Source organism: Stereum hirsutum, assembly GCF_000264905.1.
Source record: "Stereum hirsutum FP-91666 SS1 unplaced genomic scaffold STEHIscaffold_4, whole genome shotgun sequence".
Classification (NCBI taxonomy): domain Eukaryota; kingdom Fungi; phylum Basidiomycota; class Agaricomycetes; order Russulales; family Stereaceae; genus Stereum; species Stereum hirsutum.
In genome coordinates this window covers 792,195-809,060 of record NW_006763134.1, presented here as the reverse complement: position 1 = coordinate 809,060, position 16,866 = coordinate 792,195, and the positions used below count along the sequence as shown (strand labels likewise).

At 53.1% G+C, this 16,866-nt stretch overlaps 4 protein-coding genes across 4 annotated transcripts; 2 read left to right on the top strand and 2 right to left on the bottom strand.

The window, feature by feature from the left end:
- Positions 1-97: 97 nt before the first annotated feature.
- STEHIDRAFT_75649 (heavy metal translocatin) lies at positions 98-4,917 on the bottom strand. Its single transcript, XM_007301537.1, has 9 exons — positions 4,684-4,917; positions 4,474-4,626; positions 4,300-4,416; positions 4,101-4,244; positions 3,944-4,036; positions 3,812-3,886; positions 1,895-3,753; positions 345-1,839; positions 98-288 (listed from the first exon to the last, which is right to left on the bottom strand). Exons 1-8 carry the CDS (start codon positions 4,796-4,798, stop codon positions 820-822), a joined length of 3,576 nt encoding a protein of 1,191 aa, XP_007301599.1. The 5' UTR covers positions 4,799-4,917; the 3' UTR covers positions 98-288; positions 345-819.
- A 2,395-nt stretch (positions 4,918-7,312) lies between these two features.
- STEHIDRAFT_119659 (uncharacterized protein) lies at positions 7,313-8,197 on the bottom strand. Its single transcript, XM_007301754.1, has 2 exons — positions 8,142-8,197; positions 7,313-8,030 (listed from the first exon to the last, which is right to left on the bottom strand). Exons 1-2 carry the CDS (start codon positions 8,146-8,148, stop codon positions 7,342-7,344), a joined length of 696 nt encoding a protein of 231 aa, XP_007301816.1. The 5' UTR covers positions 8,149-8,197; the 3' UTR covers positions 7,313-7,341.
- Positions 8,198-8,878: 681 nt separating this feature from the next.
- STEHIDRAFT_166841 (WD repeat protein) lies at positions 8,879-11,984 on the top strand (the record flags this gene model as incomplete). Its single annotated transcript, XM_007301753.1, has 6 exons — positions 8,879-8,896; positions 8,957-9,069; positions 9,131-9,225; positions 9,322-9,568; positions 9,646-9,781; positions 9,843-11,984. The coding sequence occupies 6 exons, from the start codon at positions 8,879-8,881 to the stop codon at positions 11,859-11,861; spliced, it is 2,628 nt and encodes an 875-aa protein (XP_007301815.1). The 3' UTR covers positions 11,862-11,984.
- Positions 11,985-12,134: 150 nt separating this feature from the next.
- STEHIDRAFT_93847 (serine/threonine-protein phosphatase PP1) lies at positions 12,135-15,786 on the top strand. Its single transcript, XM_007301752.1, has 7 exons — positions 12,135-12,457; positions 12,862-12,993; positions 13,099-13,329; positions 13,662-13,838; positions 14,005-14,156; positions 14,882-15,016; positions 15,085-15,786. Exons 1-7 carry the CDS (start codon positions 12,400-12,402, stop codon positions 15,193-15,195), a joined length of 996 nt encoding a protein of 331 aa, XP_007301814.1. The 5' UTR covers positions 12,135-12,399; the 3' UTR covers positions 15,196-15,786.
- Positions 15,787-16,866: the final 1,080 nt, after the last annotated feature.

The window sequence follows — 16,866 nt, the reverse complement described above, 5'->3', positions numbered from 1 at the left end:
AAACCCGAGTGCAAATGACAGAGGGCGGCCCTTAATGGACCTGTCAAAACATCAGCAGGCATAGTCCTGGTGGGGGTTCGAGGTGGGCACGAGACCTCGAGGTGTTCTAGTTGTGCCAATTTCAGTGAAATTATCTCTGACAAGTCCGTACGGTGTTCCGGATTAGAATATTGCAGTGATCTGCGTCATCGTTGTCTATGCCGCATATGATCCGTTTTCGGGAGTTCGCATTGCGTCGAACTCTTCAAGCTATCCAGAGGCAGTGGATATATTTCAACGGACTCCTAACTCGGGGGAAATTATGAGCTCAATGGTCTTACAGATGAATATTCGTGAAGGCCTACCAAGGGCGATATTTTGTATATCGCAGGTATTAGTGAGGAGTCTTGGGTGCAACTAGAGCGAATCGAGATCGAGGATGTGGGCTTTGTGGGCTGGACGATCACAATGGTGGCGAGCGGCTTATTGCGGGGTCAGAGTGCGGACTCTCGGACTTGAAGCACAGGTGCCGAGGAGCCAATGGGCTCGCGTGTGGCACAGCGATCCTCTTAACTTCCCCATATATTCCCCAGACTTTCCCCATAACGTCGTCGCTTCCCCGCTGACCTCCGCTGTACATATCCGCACATCATTGGGGAACATGTCGTAAATACTGCTCCGGGCAGGTCATCATTGGTTTCTGTAAGAACAGGTCTTCGAGCTTATCAAAACACAAGGCCACATCGCGGCGCGAGAATATTACCGGTACAGAGGCAGACAAGAAAAAACAACTTGAACCGAATGGATCACCTACCTTGTGCACCAATATCATGATGCCACTCACTTCTTGAGAAACCACATACTCCACGCGACCAACACAACAGGAATGACTGAAACCATCTCGCCCAAACCCGCGTATTCTGGTGCCACCCTGAACTCTACAAACGCTCCCGCAGCCAACAGAACCGCTACGACGTTATACACCAGCGACCACGCGAAGTTGACCATAATACGGCGGACGGCACCCTCAGATATCCCCAGGATGGTCTGCATGGCTCGCGCAAGATCGGCCGTGTCGGAGTCGAGGATGACAACATCGGCAGCGCTGAGGGCGATATCGGTTCCGGAACTCAGAGAGACTCCGACGTCCGATTGGGCGAGGGCGAGGCTGTCGTTTGTTCCGTCTCCGACGAACATTACTCTCGCCCTCTGGCTGGTCTTGGCGTTGATCCTCCCGCCCTCGGCGTTCGGGGCCTGGTACTGAAGTGCGGATACGCGTTCCTGCTTCGTCTGGGGAAGACATCCACCTATGGCATGATCTTGTGGAATATTGAGCTTAACGGCGAGAGCGCTAACGACTGATTGTTCATCCCCGCTGACGATGTAGATGTCTGTGCCGTGGTTTCTCAGAAGCTGGATGGCTTTATGAGCACTTGGGCGAATGGTGTCCGTGAGTCCGAATGCGGCGACGAGCTTGTCGGCGACGGTGACGGTGAAGAGGGTAAACGTTTCATCCTTCATCCTACAAATGATTGGATCGTCGCGGAGCTTGAGCCAGGTAGCGCTTCCACCTCGGATGTATGAACCATCGTAACGTGCCTCTAGGCCTTTTCCAGGAAGTGACTGTATGTTCTGGAGTCGCTGAAGGACCGGGACGTCAGGGTATTGTTCGCGAAGGTGCCTGTGGACTGCTTGGGCAACAGGGTGCCGGCTGCTGGATACGAGCTCGATGATCAAGCCGATAGAGTCGACTCGAAGTATCTGAGAGTCGACGACGGAGACTTGGCCCGTAGTGAGGGTCCCCGTCTTATCGAACACGGCCACCTTGACGCTCTTCGCATACTGCACGGCCTGAACCGACTGAATTCTGAGGATCAGCATCATGTAGAAAGGGTGCGATGTTAGAGGTATTGACCTTGAACAAGACGCCTTCCTTCGCTGCCACAGCGGCTGAAATCACCACCACCATCGGCACACAGAGCACCAACGCACACGGACAAGAGATCACTAGAACTGCAATCGCATATCTCAAAGCCGCAATCGCCGCTTCACTCGAACTCTCATTCCTCACAAAAACTCCAACCAACAACCACACGACGAACACCAAAACTCCAATGATTAGGATGACGGGCGCAAGGTAAGAAGCCACGTGATCGGCGAGATCTTGCACAGGAGCCCTCGAGTCTTGCACTTGGAGTAGCAGCTTGCCTATGTCGGAGATGGTATTGTCAGAGGGTACGCGGCCGACGGTCATGTCCAGGACGCCGAACAGGTTAAGACTACCCGCAGTCAACTTCGAGCCTTCATGCTTGTCGACCGGCATGGATTCACCGGTTACGGAGGACTCGTTGACCTGGCTTGTACCACGGAGTACTACACCATCCGTAGGGACGAGGGTATCCGAAGGAACACGAAGTATATCGCCTTTGTGAACGAGTTCGGCAGGGATCGTCGTGACGGTACCATCAGTTTCAACAAGCTCAACGGTGTCGGCCTGCAGAGTTTGGACGTCGTCGAGAGCGGATGTAGCGCGGCGGCGGGCATACGCTGAAATGAGGCGACCGAGGGTGATCAACGTGATGAGCAAGGTAGACGTTTCGAAGAAGGGAGTCGAGAACGGATGGTCGGCGACCTCGAGGAAGAACGCGATGGCCGAAAAGACGAAGGCGATACTCGAACTCAGAACGACGAGCAAGTCCATGTCTATAATGTGCTGAAGGAAGAGCGAACGAAGAGCTGCCGAGTAAAGTGGCGCCGCAATGAAGGACTGGATGAGGGTGGCGAGGGCGAGCGAGCATCCGCCGTAAACCATCGGGTTGTCGGGAAGAGGGGCCCATGAGAACACTAGGACGGGGATACAGAGTATCGCGGAGATGGTTGTGCGACGAAAGAGGATCCGAAGTTCCTTCGAGGCTTGTTCGCTGACTCTCTGCTTCGGAATCGGAATAAACTCTCCACCCCACTTCGAAAAGTTCTGGAGGACGGTACGAGGCTGAATGACAGACGAGTCATATTCGACGTCCAGGACCATGCCTGATGGAGAAGGCTTCATCATCCTAACCGTAACGCCCATAGGTAAGGCCGACTTCTCCCAATTCACACCAACATCCTGAACGACCGCAATCCGCATCATCTTGTTCTTCCCTTCAGCTCTAACCTCCTGAACCGGCTCACATGCGAACCCGGTGAGCATTGTCGCCCGTTTCGCTATCTCCTCCGGGATGACCAGTCCCTCCGTGTATACGAGCGATGCCTGGGCAGTAAAACTATTGACTTTGACGTCCTTCACGGACGGGATAGTGAGGAGCGCTTTGGTAAGTCTTGCGGCGCAGGACGGACAATCCATGCCATTAACCGTCATGACCAATGGCTTGGTCTCCGAGGCTCCAAGCTCGACAAGATTGGCTTCGTTCTGGACAAAGGCGTTTGGGGAGCGAACGACACTGGTGATATCGCCGTGAACGGGTCCATGATTGGGCGACCGCTTGGGGTGGTGATGGTGTGAGGAACGTTTGGCATGGTGGTGATGAACCGAGGCGCCAGGAGTCTTGCGACTCCAGTCCACGAGACAGCAACAGGCAGCTTCGAAAAATCGGCCGAAGGTGCTTTGTATGCCGCATTTGTCTTTGCCGTGGTGATGGTGCTGACGACGTTTCTGTGCGGGAGGTTTGCAAGAGGCACCGTTCATTTCGTTTGTAGGCGCATGACGGCGACGGACACCCTGCAACGTGGACGGTTGGCCGCAGCCTCCCTGGGGAGATTTCTCATTGGTCACTGGGAGACATACGAGAATGAGTTGAAAGATGTATATAGGAGAAAAAAAATGTCTTACCCGGCGCACAGCAACTAGAAGAGGCGGTATTCGCTGTCTTTTCGGAGCAACACGCATCTTTACATGGCTTCTCATCTGCATGAGAAAAAATGCCTTAGCCCAAGTAAGATAAGGAATAAGAAGCAACACTACCAGAGAAGGACTCTTTGTCTTCACCGCAGCACGTGTCTACAATGGCAGAGCAACACTTCTCTTCGTAGGAGGATTTCGGAAGTCCTTTGAAGTCTTTTGTGACAGTGGCCACCAACATCAGGAATGAAAGTATACGTGACCAGTCGAAAGGACTCACCGCGGGGCTCGCTCACGTTATCGTCACAGCATCCTTTCTCACACGATGGAGAGCCTGCGACAGCTTCGGGGACTGCACAGCAGGGCGTCTTCTGTGAGTTGGCGATGCCTTTGGCGTCCTCCTGAGCGGAGACGCAGCATGAATCTGCCCAACGAGTGTCATCGATATGGTATGGATACGGTAAAGACCGTAAACGAACCTTTCGTCTTTATGTCGGAATCGCCACAACAGCCTTGCCCACAAGACGGAGTTTCGACAGCGGCGTAAGGGCCATTATGCTGAGTCTCAACGAAAGGTTCGGAACCACAGCACGAATCTGTTAAACTTGAATGTTATTGATACGATGTGGTTAAACCAAAAACCGTAGACGAGCCTTTCGTTTTCGTATCGGAATCGCCACAGCAGCTTTGTCCACAGGACGGAGCTTCGACATCGGCACAAGAGCCGTCCTTGCATGCTGTATCTGGCTCGACCAAGCATTCGGCACAATCGTCTACTTCGGGCTTCGAGTCAACGCAACATTGGCCTTTCAGAAGCGACTTTTTAGCTGGCTACAATTGAAGCATAGCAATGGAGTGCAAACCCTCAGAAGACGCATCTTTCCCAGACGCACAACATCCTAATCCTTGCGCACCTCGCGACCTCTCGCAACCGCCTTTGCCGTCGGGAACACACGCGCCTACAAGGACGTGACGCATGCTAGCTTCATCTGAGCCTCCCTTTGGCAAGCAGCAACTGTCTTTACATCCATCGTCTGATTGTACGTCGGTGTCTTGAGATGCGATCTGTTCGGTATCAGATAAAGGCTGCTGACAACAAGAAGGGGACATGATGACGGTCAAGAGCAGACTTGAGAGACCGTGGCAGCGCATATAACACACCTATATACCGGCTTGGGTCCTTATCCGCCCCGTAGCCACGTTGAGGTCATTCTCGTGGGCTAGGCCGGGCTAGACAAGACTGAAACGGCTCGCCAAGCGGCGAGTGGGAAATGCAATAGTGGAATTCAGAAGTTGGTGTGAACCGGAATGAGCACGGGAAGGAGAATGCTCAAAGCGGAGCTCGAAATTACTCGCCCATAATCCTTCCCGCGCCACACCATTCCAGTCTTGCACACAACGACGACAGTCCAAAGGCCACGAAACTCTCCACGCACAGATGCTGCATTTGGCACGCATCCCTTATCGTGAGCTGGATCAAGCTAGGACTTCTATCTCATGGCAGATTTCTACCACACCTTGTCTTGTTGACAATAGATGTCGCCGTCATTGTCGCACCTGAAGTGCACCTGTAGCTAACCGGGCTCGATGTTGTGATCCTATGCGCCGGAGCACATCCAGTGGCTGGTCTCTGTTCAGGAGGGTAGTATATATTGCCTTCGTAATCGTGAAGGCGTATACTCTGATGCCTGTTCGAAGGACCTTTCATCAGTGTTCCGAGACATAGGGGAAGGCGGGTTGATTAGGTAGTGCAGTGACCCACAGTGCACGGGACTCTGTATTACACAGGTGTGGGCAGGTATCTTGTCGTCAGTATCGTGGCTCGCACTTTTTGACTGCGAATCTAGCTACCGAGTAGCAATCCCAGCCGGCTCCTCTTGGTCTGTCGTCGCCTCAATTTTTTCCATCCCTTCTTCCTCTTCGAGAGGTTGTTTCACGTCCGGTCGAAAATGCCTTCGTGTATACGTTTTTACGGTGCTACTTAACAAGATCATATTTCATTTTCAGTAATCCGTTAGGCCCAAAGATACTTTCTCCTAGAGCCGAGGAGCGGCTTGCAGTGGGTGGGTATTCTACGGCATTGCGCGGACGACGTACGTCCTTCGCACGCCACTGAAACTCGCTCTTTGATCTTCGACGACGACGATCCAAAGGCTACGACTCTCATCTCACACAGGATGCTTCCCTTGCAACGCATCCCCAGCTCATGAGCAGAGCTAGCAGGGTAATCATCACCCTCGATGGCTTGTCTTCAGTTTGAACTGTTCCTTTCGTACTGCTTCGTATCGCGCCGTGCATCTTCAAGATGCCCTGCAGGTCACACTGGCCTCCCCTGCCTTCCAGCCTATAATATTGACTTGGATACCCACATCGTAAAGTGGGATGCAACCCGACTGCGATGGCCAATGTGTGGTACCCATTTCAGTGAGACAATCAGGAAGCCAGGATGGTCACTAGGTGTGGGCTGCAGAGACACGTTCCCCGTGGCCGAGGGACTGCAGCGTAGAGCGAAGCAGAACTGGGGACTCGTGTTGAACTTGAAATCCGAGCTTTTCGACGTCGTGGCTCGCGATAGATTCGTCATCGCGAACCCTACCACTTCGTGTGGCTTTTCCTCTTGGGTCGTCGTCAACAATTTTTTTACATCATTCTTCCTTTGGGAGATACTGTATACTGTCGTTGGACCGGTGTTGCAAAATAATTCCGTTTTGCTCACTGGTCGCTCGTAACTCAACAAATCGCTTTCGTGTTTTGCACACACATACTATAGCATCTTGAGAGGGATACTGTGTAGTCCGCGAATATTTTGAGATGAGGGACGCGCTTCACCATCGTCAACGATGATGAGCCCAGTTTTGCAAACGGCTTTCCGCGCCAACTTGGCGCGGGAAGCCTTCGGACCGTTTTTGTCGGTTTTCGATTTTTTATACCTTGTACATCCCTCCTCTTCACTCCATACTTTGCATACGATGTTGGATAGGGATTCCGCATACCCATAAAGGTTTTCGAGGCCACCCGGTGAGGGGATGCTATCCCGATCGCGATTTTGCATAACCGGGTACATTTGCAACACTGGTCCAACGACAGTATAGCCTCGGATACATGTACTCACATTTATCTTCATTTCGAGTTGGTTTCTGTTCTCGAATCATCCCATTGAGTTGACACCTACCGTACTCTCAGGCTTGCTTCATGCATGTCTCAATATCCTGTACACGCATATTACCCCGCGACCTCTTATATAAAGCACCTTCCGACGGGCTTCCGACCTCTTCTGTGATATGATATTTCCGTACTATAGATATAAAGTGCTGAGGGTAGCATCCGTAACGATATGAGAAATCGACGAGGAGAACTTCAAGCTTTGGATCAATAACACATTCCAAGCTTCGCGAAATGGTGGGCGAATACAAAACATCGTAAACTTTAAAGTCCAAGGGCAAGCAAATATATTGGGTACCGACTCATAGCCATACATCAGAAGGTAGGGTGGTTAAGACAGCTCAATCAACTAATCAGGATTACAATATCAGCTCCTCTGAAACAACACATGAGGCAGGAAACTCAATGTGGCGACGCATGTAATCACGAACATGGTCGTGGCCTTCCATTGTAAAAGTACGGAGGTTGGGAAGTTTTATGGTTGCGAACTGCTGAGACGAAAGTAATGTGCTGCGGTGCTCCCTCCATTCACACAGTACATATCCTGTGATCGACAGGGTCTCCAACAACGGCATGTGCGCCAACGCAGTGACAAGCTCGGCAGGAGAGGGATGTGTATCGATGTCACTCGCTCCCGAATAGAACTCGAAGTGCTTGAGATTCTCAAACAGGTAGAACGATGTTGCAGGAAACGCGACACGATCGAGTCGGAGAGTCGAAAGGAGAGGCGTGTGGCGCGCGAATAATCCATTAAAATCAAGCTCGTCGTCTGCGCGCCAGTGCGGGGCATTTGAAAGGCGTAGTGACCGGAGAGCGGGAGCTGGTGTGGACATGAGCCGAGCATACATGTGTCTGAGGTTCTCGAAATCCCCCCATAGCTCCAGCCGCTCTACCCGGTTCATCATGGGAGGTACGATGGCGTCGAAGGTTTCGTACATATCGCTATCCCACTTTCTGCAGCCGGCAGCGAGGATGGAAATAGCAGCGGTAGGTCCACTCCTTCGAATCATCTCCGCCGCCCAGGTCCGTCCAAAGTTGAGGATGATGTCTATCCAGAGGGACTGGTTCGTCAGAGCAACTTCTCTCCATAGATGAGATACGTGGGTGATATAAATCCAACCCATATAGATGGGATGTTCAGGAACGATGATGTACTTACGGTGCATCGTATATGTACCTGTGAGGATCGTTCGCGGCGTGGATGATGATATGTCTGAGGATCTCAACGGGCAGTTTGTTGATACCAACTCGGTCACAGTTCGGTGAAGAGTCGGATGAAATCCTAGGAAACGTTTAATGTCTTGCCAGGGTGTGATTCTTGAAGCAGACAATACTTACAGAGCGTAGCGACGACTCAATATTGTTGTGCCTTTGCCTTCAATTGCGATCGCACACAGGGTCGTTGGCAATGAACAACCTCGTTTACTAGCCTGAGCCAAGGGCGTGAGCATGAAATACGAGCACAAAGACAGAGCACTAGTAGACACTCGCACTGAAGCGAAATGCTTTCCCTCTGTTGATGAGAATTATGCGAAGAATTAGGGCCACGAAGAGGTGAGCGCTGTCGAGCTCAGACTCGTTGTTCAAATTTAAAAGCAAGCGGCAAGTCCCGAGACAACTCGATGTTTTTCCCAACATTTCTGATAATAATAATAATTTGGTCGAGGGCCCTTTTCAGCTCGTTGAACAACTAGACAACTCTCAAGATGTCCATGGCAGGAGTCGATTTTTGGTACTCAAGTACTTACTCTCGAGTCTCGCCACACAAAAGCACACAAAGCTCCTTCGCCGTGTAGTCACGTGTAGTGCCACTTCCTAGCACGGCCAAGAATTTTGCAGGTCTTCTCGCCACACTAGGTTCTTCTTGCTCCGCACGGTTTTGTTGACCTCACCGTCATGAAGGCCAATTACCAGGTATGATCAATTCAAACCCATCTATGCTGTCGATTCATGTATCGAAGCAGCCCCCAATAGTTCTCCAACCTCTGCGGGACGGTCTACCGCCAAGGCAACGTTGTATTCACGCCGGATGGGAACTCAGTTTTGAGCCCTGTGGGGAACAGGGTCTCGGTTTTTGATTTGGTCAAGTGCGTCGCTCTTTGTTTTCGTGTCATAAATGTTGCCTGAAGTTTGTAATCGATGATATAGCAACAAGTCGTCTACTTTCGCCTTTGAAAACCGGAAGAACATAGCGGTTATTGCTCTCAGCCCCGATGCGAAAGTACTCATCAGCGTGGACGAAGGTGCGTTCGTCTCTCTTTCTCCCTCTTCTACCAGAACACTGACAACATTGACACTTACCCTCCCTCCTTGCTTCCGATCCATTTGCCTCACCTCAGACGGCCGCGCTCTCCTCGTCAATTTCCGCCGCGGAGTCGTCCTGCATCACTTCAGCTTCAAAAAACCCGTCAAAGACATCAAATTCTCCCCCGACGGGAAATTCATCGCCGTCACACACGGCGCGCACGTTCAGGTGTGGAACACGCCGAATCATCTAGTACGCGAGTTTGCGCCGTTTGTGCTGCATAGGACGTATACGGGGCATCATGATGAGGTTTTGAGTATTGAGTGGAGTGCGGATTCAAAGTGCGTTTCTTTTTACTCCTAGAATTTTACTATGGGAGTTTGTCGGTGCTGAATGGAGGCGGGTTCTGGTTGTGTAGATGTTTCATTACGACGAGTAGGGATATGACGGCCAGGCTTTTCACGCTACATCCTGTTGAAGGGTTCAGGCCGAAGACGTTCGCTGGCCACAAGGAGGCAGTCGTGGCCGCTTACTTTTCCAGCGACTCGAAGACGGTGTGTTTAACCTCTCGTTAGGTGGCTTTGTCACGCTTAATATTTATCCTGCCTTGTATAGATCTATACCGTCAGTCGCGACGGTGCTGTCTTTACCTGGAACGCCAAACCCTCCGAAGGCCCGTCCGACTCCGAGTCAGACTCAGACATGAACGATGCGCCCGTAGCGTCTACTTCCACCACTCCATCGAATACGATAGCCGAGACACGCTGGGGCATCGCCAAACGCAACTACTTCAACCTCCCACACACAAAAGTCACCAGCAGCACCTTCCACCACGCCTCCTCGCTGCTCATCATCGGTTTCTCCTCCGGCCTCTTCGGCCTGTACGAAATGCCCGCCTTCTCCAACATCCACACCCTCTCCATCTCTCAAGAAAAAATCTCGTCCGTCGCGGTGAACGCGTCGGGCGAATGGCTCGCCTTTGGTGCGCGCAAGCTCGGGCAGCTCCTCGTCTGGGAATGGATGAGCGAGAGCTACGTATTGAAGCAGCAGGGGCATTATTTCGACATGAACGCCGTGGCGTGGGAGAGGGACGGGAGGTTCGTCGCGACTGGGGGAGATGACGGGAAAGTCAAGCTCTGGGACACCGGCAGCGGGTTCTGCGTTATCACCTTCGCGCAACATACCGCGGCGGTATCGGCGGTCCAGTTCGCCGCGCAGGGACAGGTGCTGTTTTCCGCCTCGTTGGACGGGACGGTGCGCGCGTTCGACCTCGTGCGGTATCGGAACTTCAGGACCTTCACCTCGCCGAACCCGGTCCAGTTCTCGTGTCTCGCCGTCGATCCGAGCGGAGAAGTCGTCGCGGCCGGCTCTGCGGACTCGTTCGAGGTGTTCCTGTGGAGCGTGCAGACCGGGAAGCTGTTGGACGTGTTATCGGGGCACGAGGGACCCGTCTCGACGCTCGCGTTCTCGCCGACGACGAACGTGCTGGCGAGCGGCTCGTGGGATAAGACGGTGAGGGTGTGGAACGTGTTCGGCCGTTCGAATGCGGTGGAGCCGTTCCAGCTTAGTGCGGACGTGCTCGCGCTCGCGTTCAGGCCGGATGGGCAGGAACTGGTGGTGACGACGCTGGACGGACAGCTCACGTTCTTTTCGACGAACATCTCGCAGCAGACGAATGTGATTGAGGGGAGGAAGGATGTGGCGGGGGGGAGGAAGGCGGACGATAGGATGGCGGCGACGAATTCGAGCTCCGGGAAGGCGTTCAATAGCGTTGCGTATTCGGCGGACGGGTCGTGTGTCCTCGCGGGCGGGAACTCGAAGTACGTCGTCCTGTACGACGCGAGGGAAGGCGTGCTCCTCAAGCGGTGGCAGATCTCGGAGAACCTCAGTCTGGACGGGACGGAGGAGTTTTTGGATTCGAGGAAGGTGAACGATGCGGGGGTGAATACGGATCTGATCGATGGAAGGGGAGAGGAGTCGGATTTGGAGGATAGGATGGATACGAGCTTGCCTGGGGCGCAGAGGGGCGATTTGAGCAAAAGGAGGTATAGGCAGGAGGCGAGGACGAAGTGTGTGAGGTTTTCGCCGACGGGGAGGGCGTGGGCAGCTGCGTCGACGGAGGGACTGCTCGTTTATTCGTTGGACGATGCGATCGCTTTTGATCCTTTTGATTTGAGCATGGATTTGACGCCGGAGGCGGTGGTGGAGACGGTCGAGAGGAGGGAGTACCTGCAGGCGTTGGTCATGGCGTTTAGGCTGAATGAGAAGGGCTTGGTGAGGAAAGTGTATGAGGCGGTGCCGTATGAGGATATCAGACTCGTTTCGAGGGAGATGCCGCGGGTGTATGTTGGGAGGTTGTTGGGAGTGGCGGTGGAAGGTCTGGAGGGAGGTCCGAGATTAGAATGGGGGTTGAGGTGGGTGAGGGAGGTGTTGGGGGCACATGGAAGGTGGGTTAGGGAGCATGGGGTGGAGATGGCGAGTGTACTCAGGGAAGTGAGACGGGCTGTGGGCGAGTTTGAGGGTGCGGTCGCGGGGTTGTGTGAGGAGAATACGGCGACGCTGAGGTATCTTATTGATCAGTCAAAGGCGAAGGAGGCGGCGGGGGCGAGGATGGAGGTGGATGTGGTGGCGTAGGCGTTGATTTAAAAGTATTTTACAGTACAGTACCGTATTATCTACCTGCTACATGTATCGCTGTATTTTTCCGTGCCCGCGGTGGAGACCGCAGCGGCTGGAGCTGAGAAGGATGAACGAATGGGGTGGTTGACGTGATGTCCCACGATCTGGCCCGAACTTGGGACCTTCCGTTTTGGGCGAAGACGGGTAGGTAGTGTGGGCCGAAGAGCGTCTGCTATCGATTTTTGTCTTGGACGACTAGAGCCCTTTTCAGACCTTTTTTCTTCGGTTCTGGCAGCCGGCCACGACTCAGACGCACGGACAGCAGAACACGCAGAGGACTGACAACCGACGAAGACCATCGAACAAAAATCGGCGCACCCGCAGACGAGCGAGGCCGACCTTCCCGTTTGGAACGACCAGCGAGCGAGCCGACCGAAACGACAACAGGCGCGACTCTTCTCACCAAGCGCATCCACTACCTCCACACCAACACGCACGTCCCCCCACAGCCGTCCCACTCGACACAGACACACAGCACAGACAGCACAGACGGATGGCAGACTCGGCGACAGAGATAGACTTGGATTCGGTCATCGACCGTCTCTTGGAGGGTGAGCTGTCTCTCCGCGCGTCTTGAACCCCCTTCCGGTCCCCAATCTTCGCTTTTTTCCCGATTTTTTGTCGTTTTCGTCTTCGTTCTTCGCTGTCTCTGCGCCGTCGCGACCGTCGTTGAGAGCTGAGGTGGCCTTTGGGCGCCCTTTATCGGCCGAGGTCGCTCCACCCTGTCAAATGACTCCGCCATCCGCAACGCGAGCACGTACGCAGGCGCAGGCGCATACGACGATACCCGCACACTCCTGCGCGTTATCGGACGTGCAGAACGGCGCTAGGATACCGTTCCTCAGCTGTACAGCCACCCGCGAAACCCCCATCACTCCACGCCGACGTCGTCTGCCCGTCTTCCACCATTCCTCTATCTCTCGCTAACGCCGTCCGTTTTCGTCGTATCGTCTAGTGCGCGGTAACCGGCCAGGGAAGCCCGTTCAACTACAGGAGTACGAGATCAAGTACCTGTGCACCAGAGCCCGCGAAATCTTTATCAACCAACCCATCCTTCTCGAACTCGAAGCACCTATAAAGATCTGCGGTCCGTCCACCTCCTCTTCCAATTTATTTTTTTCCCCATTCTCACCGTCCATTCCGACCGTCTTTTTTATCCGCGTTTGCGTCGTCCGCGTCCGTGATACTATAGGTGACATCCACGGCCAGTACTACGACCTTCTCCGACTGTTCGAGTACGGCGGTTTCCCGCCAGAAGCAAACTACCTCTTCCTCGGCGATTACGTCGATCGCGGCAAGCAGTCCCTCGAGACCATCTGTCTCTTGCTCGCCTACAAGATCAAGTACCCCGAAAACTTCTTCATCCTCAGAGGGAACCACGAGTGCGCGAGTATCAACCGAATTTACGGGTTTTACGATGAGTGTGCGTGGTCTTCCTTTTTCTTCCCCTTTTCATCCTTTTTTCTTCTTGTTGTCTTTTTTCTGTGGTGGAGATTTCTGTGCGGCTCCCTTCGCCCTATTGCGTTTCTTTTCGCTGGTTCGTCTGCTGATCGTCATTTTTCTTTGGTTTTGGTGGTTGTCGTGTGCGGGTGGCGCGATCTGTTTCCATGGTGGCGTCTTGGCGTTTCGTCTACGTCGACGGGTACAAATCTGGCTGGTCGCCATTGATGGATGGATGAATCGTTGGTTTGGACCGGATACGATCGAATGCACGAATTCGTGGCCTCGTCGACGGGTGTCCTCCAACAAAAACAGGCAAGCGGCGGTATAACATCAAGCTATGGAAGACGTTCACGGACTGCTTCAACTGCTTGCCCATCGCCGCGATCATCGATGAGAAGATCTTCACAATGCACGGAGGGCTCAGTCCGGACTTGCAGTCGATGGAGCAAATAAGGAGGGTGATGCGGCCCACGGACGTGCCGGACACTGGTGCGTGCATCCTTCTACTCTTTCTGCCCTCTTCTATCCTCCCCGCACGCCTTTGCCTTCGTTGGTCGCGGTGTCCTGTTCGCCGTGGTTGTGTTGTTTATGCTGTGATGCTGACTGTTGTTCTGTGCTTGTTGCTGGGTTGGTTGATCGGTCCTGTGGCGTGTAGGTCTTCTGTGCGATCTGCTCTGGTCAGACCCGGACAAGGATATCACCGGCTGGTCAGAGAACGATAGAGGAGTGTCGTTCACCTTCGGCCCGGACGTCGTCTCGAGGTTTTTGCAGAAGCATGATATGGACCTTATATGTCGAGCCCATCAGGTGCGTTTCTGTTCTTCTTCTCATTTTTTCCTGCCCCTCTTCTTTCTCCCGCTATCGACGTCGAGTTGTCCACCCGTCGTGAGTTGTGAGGCTGAATTTTGGGAGAATGTTCCCATTGTGTATGAGCCTGGTTGCTCGCCGACGGCGCATTTTGCATCTGGATGGTTCGATGGTTCGATGGTCATGCATGATGCTGGTGGGGCTCTTAGTCTGAGCTCACTATTCTCGGTGGGCGCGTGTAAGTGCATAGGATGCAAAAGGAAACGCCCAGGACATTTCTCTCCTTTTTATGGTGATCGCCTGCCATCGTCGTCATCGTCTTCGTTCAGGGCCCGTTATAGCTGCGTGCCTGTTGTTTCGGGATTTTGACAGTGGCTATTCTTGGCTGCCTGGCATAACGGTCCTATTGTGGTAATTGGGTGTCCATATTTGGTGTATGTGAGGGCAGCGTGCAGCCCAGATCTGGTGCTCATGGGAATGTGCGTCATCGAGCCTGAGATTAAAGGCTATCTTTGGCGCGACTTTGATAGTGACAGTGATAGGTGATCCGGACGGCGAGGAGCGCCGTTGGGTGGATGGACTGTGGCGTGGGGTTGGTCGCTCATGTCGGCGCTGACCTTGGCCTTATCAGTGGGGCTGACTTGCGGGCGCATCCTCTACCGTCGTTATCGTACTCCAAGTCGCATTACTGATACTGACCGCCTTTGTTCTTTTGTTTGATACAGGTCGTCGAGGACGGTTACGAGTTCTTCGCAAAGAGGCAGCTCGTGACACTATTCTCCGCACCGAATTATTGTGGCGAGTTCGATAACGCGGGTGCGATGATGAGTGTGGATGAGACACTTTTGTGTTCGTTCCAGGTGCGTACTGTTCGCTTTTTCTTACCCTGACCGTGTCACTGACCATGATCGTGTCGGTGGGTGGTCAGATTCTGAAACCGGCGGAGAAGAAGGCAAAGTACCCCTACGGCGGCATGAATATGGGTCGACCGGTCACGCCACCTCGCAAACAGAAGAAGAAGGATGGCAAGATGGGTTAAACTGGGATTTATGGACGACGCATGATGACGATGGATTGTGCTCGCAAATAGTGGTCGTCGGTGGTTAGCGAGCGAGAGGGCGACTTGGTCATGGTTCTACACATCCATCCATTTCACCTCCCCGCTTCGATTCCACTCCTCCCGCCACAGACACAACGTCGCTTCAACTTACACGGACCGCCCTCCCTTTCACCCCCTTTCACCCCTTTTCTTTATTTCTACGTTTTTGTGTTTCCCCTTTTGCCCTCTTCGTCAACTCACGCTCCCCGCAAACCCAAACCCTCCGTCCATCAGTTCCCTTAACTCACGCCTTCCGTGTGCCTGTTTGGTCCCCCAATCAAATCTCGTGTCAACTCTCACTGTCCCTATCCCTCTCTGCCGAGCCTCTGTCTTATATTTTTTCTTTCTCTTTCTTTCCCGCTCTCTCGTCTCGCCTCTTATTTCGATCCACATTCCCGGTCCTCTTGTCCGTCCAGTCCAGTCCGGTTCAGCTCAGTCCGGTCGGTAGCCTGTAACTTCGTTTGCCGCGCGCGTGCGTTACTAGTTGATACTACGTGTTACATAAGTCACTGTCAATCTCCAATCTCTTTTTTTCTACTTATCCCCTCTCATGTCTCTTTGCACCCTTGCGCTAGCTGAAAAGGTATGGTACTGAGTTACTGAGTTACTGAGTATGACAGTGAGCACGACTGAATATGCCTACGAACTACGACTACGACCACTGTGACGGGTAGTGCCAGGAGGCGCACGATGACATGTCTTTTGTTCTATTGCTCGACGCCTACTTGCATTTTCCTTGTGCTTCCTTGGACCCTTTCCTCCGTGCTTTTATTTCTTACTTCCATCCCGCTTTTCTCTTTTTTTGTTTGGTGATTGTGAATGGCGTACTGTGTACAGAGGGTGTCAAGTCTGTGTCTATGTGTGTCTAAAAGGTTGAGCGTCTGCGCTATAGTATAGAATTTCCGGGCACTTCGAACAGTTTACAGGTCAACCACAGAGCCGAATAAGCGACTCGTGAGCATTGAGCTGCTTGACTTGAGGACCCCCTGGACCCAAACGACTCTGTGGTCTGTTCGCTCGATACGATGGCCGCCCTTATTAATGAGAAACAATATATCGTAAATGTGATGTGTATAGCGTAATATGTGGTAGGCATGCGGGTATGGAGGTGGAGGTGGAGAAGGAGCTGGAGAAGGAGCTGGGGAGATGGGGAGGTGGGGAGATGGGGAGATGGGGAAGTAGATGCGGGGTGGGGGAAATGATGTGGCGTCAAGCGAAATCTGACGAAGTTGAAGTTGTACATGCTGGACACGACCGTAGTAAAGGCTGGGAAGAATCAACATGAGGGACGGGCATCCTGTACAATTAGGTCAAGTCTTCACCGAGCTCTATAAGACCGAAGTCAAAATGTCTCCCGAAGGATAAAGAATGGGAAAAAATTGTTGTCGACGATTCGAGAGGGTATGTCCGGGCCTACCACACGAGGTGGGAGGGTTCGCGATGATGAATCTATCGCGAGCCACGAACTTCGACAGGAACAGAGAATCAAATAACACATCACCCCATACCCATATTGCACCACTCGACACTGCAGTCCCTCGGCCACGGGACGTTCGCTCTCTGCAGGGGGCTCCTGACATCTAGAACCCTTTCGAGGAGAACGAAACCCAT